We start from the raw sequence: 6,243 nt of genomic DNA on the forward strand, positions 1-6,243 counted from the left end.
CGTGTTCTTATCAGATAACTTTACTTAATAGTTGAAAATTGACAAAGATGATCTTGTGCTTGTTTAAAACTACTTAATACAAGTATTTATTTTGTTTCACCTAAAATGAAACAAAATTCTTTTCATATATTTATCTTGTATTTCACAAATCATAATTAAAGCTCACATACTTTCCAAAAAGGACATATTTTTATCCATGGAATTCACTTTCCTATAATAGAATTTTTTTGGGCCAGTAGTATGATGGTGGGCCAGTGATGAAGATAGTCACTAACAATATGTTGAAGAGGATGGGCTAATTGTACCATAAACGACAAGAAGAGGATGGGCTAAGCTAAAGCTTCATGCCCCCGCTAAAATACAGTGGATAAACCATCCCCCCCCCCCCCCAAAAAAAAAGAAGCAAGCGCGCACTCACATACTCCAACAAATACTGGTTTTAAACTTGAGATTCTTTTTAATTTTAATTGAACACTTGGATATTTTTCTAGCAATGATAACTTTTCTAACAAAAAAGATAACAGCACCGGCAATGCTCATTTACATGTTGAAGCTAGAGAACATAAATTATGCACATCTATATTCCTAAAAATATACAGCCAAATATAACCCCAGGATTGTGCTGCATGAATGTCAAAGAGATATATATACAGTCCCCCTACAAAGTTCTCTAGGCATTTTAGCTGAAGATTGATTATATCATGCACCAGTCCTCAACTCACACCACGATACATGGCACCAGGTTGAAGATCATCGAAGTTATCAATGTTTCTATATCCATCAAGTTCCCTTAGAGATGTCCAGCCTCGCCGAGCCAGAAAGTCACGGTGATCTTCTTCGGTGTAAAAGATCTTCTCTTCAGTATGAACATGAATTTGATCAGACTCATCATAGAGGCATACTTTAATGGCCATTCCTGCAACCATAATTTCAAGGGTTACACAGCAAGCACACACTTTGAGTAGGAGCATAAATTTTTCACAAAAACCCTTCAGATTAATAATGAGACCACAAGCCGATGAGCTAATCATCTAGAAGGAGAAGACAAAGTTTATTCCTCCATTTTTTTCAAGTGCTGAAAAGAGTTTACTCCTTATTCATGGGTTTTGTTGCTAACTGAACCTAACTTCCCGGCGCTGGCTAAAAGTTACATGATTCAACTGAGCAAAATTACTGATGGACTAACATCTATTATATTAGGCAAATAAAAGAAGTCATCAATTATTCTTGCTCCATTTCATCCGTCAGCCATCTGTGCATGGAAGCAATACACTTGTTGGTTTTCTGACCAGCAAGCAGAACCAACTAGCATTTGTGAACAAATTTACACAAAACAGAACAATTGCCAGAAGATTGCAATAAGCTTAAAATACCTTCATCAAGGTGAAGAGTATAATTTCCTAAAGGCATATCTCGGTCAAGACTCCTTATTATCTGGTATTCATCCTCCAACCAAAACAAACGTTTGCTTCTCAACCTAAAAGCAGCTCTTATTGCCTCTTTGATGGCTTCTGAAGTACCATCAATGCCTATTCTTCTTGTGTAATCGCCCCATTTAACTGTTATGACCCTCCCACAACATGATTGACCTTCCCCATCTGCTAAAGTAGAAAGATTAAGAAGCAAGAGAAGTATTAAGCTAAAGTAAAATACTACTAAAATAATAATAATAATAATAACTTGGCTGTTGCCACTGATAAAATTACTTGGTTCATCAAAAGCTAGCCACTTTAAACAGTTTAATGTGCATTAATTGAGGGCCTCAAGCCACACAACATTAATCTTTCCTACTTACTGTTCCACTCTTTGTGATCAAGCACACATCAAACAAGGAATCTATACAGAGCTTACTGCTTATAGGAGTTTCTCGCCAACTCCAAGGAGGAACCCCACTTGTGCCAACAGTATCAGCTGCAGTAATTGCAAGAGGATGTTCATCATGATCCAAACGATTCTCAAGATTGAGTGTTGATCTGCCAGTGGCTGAAACTGAACGCCAGGTACTTGAGTAACATCAAACATATGAAGTGCCAAATGGGAAATGGGTAAATGAAGTCAAACATATATCATCTTCGAGCTTTTTTGAAAAACAAGAACACTTCAATCAGTTAGCACTTTTAATGTTTTCTCCAAATTGGATTAAATAATGATGATTAGTGTTAAGTCATCTTTGAACATCAAAAAGCTGCAAATTGGATTAAATAATGATGATTAGTGTCAAGCCATCTTTGAACATCAAAAAGCTGCAACAAACAGGTACTGCAATTTAGGGCGAAACCAACAGAGGACAATTTGTAATAATTTGAGATAAGTTGCTAAATTACATCACTGTATCAAAAACCTATTTAAAATTGCACCCATTTACAACTGCCGAAAATTGAGTGAGACCCAGTTATCTCAGATGGTAAAATAATACTTCCAATCGCTCTATGAAATAAGAACCAAAAGGGGGGGGGAATCATCATCACATTATGCCAATAAGTTACCATGTAATTTATTATAACCAGAAACGGCCATCGCATTTCATTATTATAACCATTGTAATTTATTATAACCTCAGTTCCACATGCATATTTTGTGCTCTTCTTGAGGATTTTGAAACTGTCAGTAGCAACAAAACACTGGTCTTTTGAAAGGTTGGTGGCAACGATTTGCGATAGGTGATGTTAGTTTAAATTTTTCTGTCAATGTATCTGTATTTCACCATTAATACCAACCCAAAAAAAAGAAAGAAAAGAAAAGAAAAGAAATTGATGGAAAAATAATGAAGATTTCGTGTGAACTAAATGCAGTCTACACTTACCAGTGTGATTAACTAATAACTAGAAACCAAGGTCCAAAAAAAACAAAACTAATAACTAGAAACAAAAGTCCCTCATCAAATTTTGATCAGCAACCATGACCAAATATGAAATATTTCAGGAAATTAAAGAAAAAAATTTGGAGAGGAGCTTTTACATTGATATACCTTCAACAGGCCCGAAAGAAATGTTGGTATCCTCCATACCTGTACAGCCATATAACTAGTCAAACAAACATTTTTTAAGGCAGGAAGGAGTAAACTCACATCACAAGTGACAAACATTAGCAGTGCATGACTTAGGAATGATATAATCGGATAAACTACTAAGAGTGCTTGGTTCCACGTTAAAAACCATCAAAACCATGGTTTTGACGGAAGCTGCCTTGCTTTCACCAAAACCATGATTTTGTTGGTTTTCAACATGAAACCAAACACGCACTAAAGCTTCATTTGCTTTCACCCCCAAGTGCCAGCAAGTAGTCCATCATGATGAGTGTTATGGAATTTGGGAAAGAAGATGAAAGAACGGAAGAGAAAGACGAGGGAAAGAGGAACAGAGAATCAGAGAGACAGAGAATTCTGAGGAAATTGAATAACACTTCACTAAACTTCAACTAATTAACAGGTACAAATAATGTAGGGAGCTCTATTTACAAGTACACATCTCTATCTACTCCCATAACGGCAAGTTTTAGGAAACTCAAACATAACAAATCATAACTGCTAACGGCTCTAACTAACTAACTACTTCATATATACTCCCTCCGTTCCTTGTTATAAGAAATGAATAACTGAAGTACGTTAATCAAAAAAACAGTTAAAATTAGTTAAAAATAATTAATATGTAAAAAGTATAATTTTTTTAAAAATGCCCTCATTAATAAGGAAAGAGAGCATGAGAGCGAATAACTAAATTATTAAAAGAAAAAGAAGTGCAAGGGAGAGAGAGTGTGAGTTGGAGATAATAAATATGGATAAAATAGGAAATAAACACAAAAAAGTAGAGACAACTTTTAAGTGTCTCTTATATATAAGAACATGCCATAAACATCAAATGTCTCTTATAATAAGAAACGGAGGGAGTATTTTATATAACAATGAGCACTGGATTGCAAGCCTTTAAAGTGAGTTCTTTTCTTCAGGGTCAACTCACCTTTTACAAATGTTGCACAAACTTATAAATCCTCTAAATCAAATAACAGAGATGCCCATCTTTTCTGCCCAAAATTTTCAGAGTTCAGAATGACTAGCGGATTTGGCGATTATAAATAAGGCAGTTCGCTCCAGTTATAACTTGTAACAACAATAAATAATTTTTTTGTATAGACTATAGACCCGTTCCCTTTGTGAGAAAAGAAGTACAACCTAACAAAACAATGATAGGAAATTTCATGACAAAACCAAGTTTGTTGGACTACAGAAACAATACGATAATAAACAGCTGAGCAATGCTGCTCAGACAATCTCTCAAAAAATGTGCAAAACACCCACAGATTCAGTCACAGGCAAATCAGAATAGCAAGTTGCAACAAACGGGAACAGTTGATACCTTTATCAGAGAATTGCATATAGGATTCAACCTTTGAAGGAGTAGGGTTCTTGTAGCACACACTCTTGCTCCTCTCTTTCAAAATCTCTTCAATGTCTTTGTAATACGACATCTTAGCGGAACCAGCTCCCCTATCTTGATGCTTCGCCTTCTTAAACTCCTTTAGCAGATTTCTCCACTTATCCGTACACATAGTCGGTGATCGATCAAATCCCTTATCTCTCATCTTCCCCGATATCTGTTCCCACAAGTGCTTATTAGATTTGGAGGTATTAAACAGCCCATCCATCTCGCGGCGAAAAGCAATGAGGTTTCTCGTTTCGTCTTGCACCCAAGTCTCAGCGCGCTTCTTTGGCGCCTTAATTTCAACCTCGTGGTCCTCGCCACTACTGTCGCCGAGGATCATTTGATGTTGCTGAGGTTGTTGAAGTGGCGGCGGAGGAGGAGGGAGCTCCGCACTGGACGCAACCTCGATCATCATATCTGGGGTTGCTTCTTCTTTGTAGAAATCGATGGGTCGGGGTTTCTCCGATAAATACATTCAGACGGAAATGAAATTCAGAGGAAGACGAGAACAAGGAGTGAGAGTTCGAAAACCACTAGATTAAAAACAGGAGTTGCGGAGAACGCAATAGCGCAATCTAGTGATTGTGAGGTTGAAGCTTTCGCATATGGAATCAAATGGACTTGTCTCTCCATGTCTTCCGCTTCCAGTCCAACATTTTTCAGCTGATTTCATTTGCGTGTCGGTTTCAACTTTCAAAAACAAAGCAGTCAATTTCAACATGGATAGCTTTATGTGGAGCCGCCTCTTTTTTAGAGAGAGAGAGAGAGAGCTTTAACCGTGCTTTTGTAAAAGAAAAGTTTAGGTGATGACCAATTCTTGTTTGTCAAGGGCCTTTCTTCGAGCTTGTGTTTTTTTTTAATGTAAAATGAAACGCTTCTTTTTTATTCTAATTTTTCCCTGCCACCCTTATTATTCATTGTGATGTGAAATGCGTGTAATATTTTATAGATATATTTCCAAATAATTTCAAAAAATATTGAAAAAAAATTACAAAATACTTTTATAGTGATTCCTAATTTAAGATTTTAAAATTTTATAGCTTTTTTTTTTAAAGATTTGTCCATGTATTTATATTGTTTTTATCTGAGTTAGGCCCTCTCATTCAGTTAGGTCATAATATTGATTTCGATTTTTGAGTTTTTTTTAATAGTAAAATTTTAGAAAATGGATTGGACTCACCCACAATCCAAAAATAGGATACTTAATGCTTGATTCACTAGGACCTGCTCCTACGAGCACGAGAGTATGATAAGCAAATTCTTTTTTTTTGGTTCAATAAGTAAGAATCACCCAACTTCACTACGCTGTGGAGATACCTCTCTTAGTACCGCGACTGGAGTTACAATAAAGTGACACTTTTAGCATTGCTATTTTTGAGTTTTCACTCATCTACCACCATAGGATTTGTTGGAATTAATATTAATCGATTTTTGTAAATTGAAGTAGGGATAAAAGTTAATTAGTATAAAATATGATTCATGTTTGAATTTATTTTGATTAAAAAAAACTCATTTTGACATAAACTTGTTGGGTGACATATTTAAAAAAAAAAGTTGTTAGAAAGTTTAAATATGAAAAAAAGCCAAAAGTTATAAAAAAAAAAAATCGCTTCAACTTTTAAGTTATGTTTGCCCAAAAAGGAAAAATTGCCCCAACTTTTAAAGGTTTGTTTGGATTAGTGGTGACAAAACTAATTTTTATTTTATCTGATTTTGTAAAAATAAGTCAGAGTAAAAGTCAGTTAATGTAATATGATTTATGTTTTGATTGACTTTTATAAAAAGTCAGTTTGATAAATTGTAACTTACTTGAATGAGTAATGAT

General features: G+C 35.2%; 1 protein-coding gene across 2 annotated transcripts; it reads right to left on the reverse strand.

Annotated features, from left to right (window-relative positions):
• Positions 1 to 437: 437 nt before the first annotated feature.
• LOC114729390 (trihelix transcription factor GT-1-like) lies at positions 438 to 5,128 on the reverse strand. Of its 2 annotated transcripts, none has more exons than XM_028916387.1 (5): positions 4,353 to 5,128; positions 2,969 to 3,007; positions 1,852 to 1,989; positions 1,374 to 1,601; positions 438 to 916 (listed from the first exon to the last, which is right to left on the reverse strand). In XM_028916387.1, the coding sequence occupies exons 1-5, from the start codon at positions 4,891 to 4,893 to the stop codon at positions 714 to 716; spliced, it is 1,149 nt and encodes a 382-aa protein (XP_028772220.1). In that variant the 5' UTR covers positions 4,894 to 5,128; the 3' UTR covers positions 438 to 713. The 2 variants fall into 2 exon arrangements, with proteins under 2 accessions (XP_028772220.1, XP_028772221.1); XM_028916388.1 differs by having other exon boundaries at positions 1,374 to 1,598; positions 4,353 to 5,127.
• Between the last annotated feature and the right edge of the window lie 1,115 nt (positions 5,129 to 6,243).

This window comes from Neltuma alba, unplaced genomic scaffold, assembly GCF_004799145.2.
Source record: "Neltuma alba isolate B1F8T4 unplaced genomic scaffold, ASM479914v2 tig00012630_pilon, whole genome shotgun sequence".
Classification (NCBI taxonomy): Eukaryota; Viridiplantae; Streptophyta; class Magnoliopsida; order Fabales; family Fabaceae; genus Neltuma; species Neltuma alba.

Bases quoted from the DNA above. Each gene is read 5' to 3' on its own strand.
- LOC114729390 (XM_028916387.1), bottom strand. From the start codon at position 4,893: ATGTATTTATCGGAGAAACCCCGACCCATCGATTTCTACAAAGAAGAA. The intron at 1,990-2,968 runs GTATATCAATGT...CCTGGCGTTCAG, and splicing joins TTCTTTCGGGCCTGTTGAAG to TTTCAGCCACTGGCAGATCA. The intron at 917-1,373 runs GTATTTTAAGCT...TTATGGTTGCAG, and splicing joins TACTCTTCACCTTGATGAAG to GAATGGCCATTAAAGTATGC.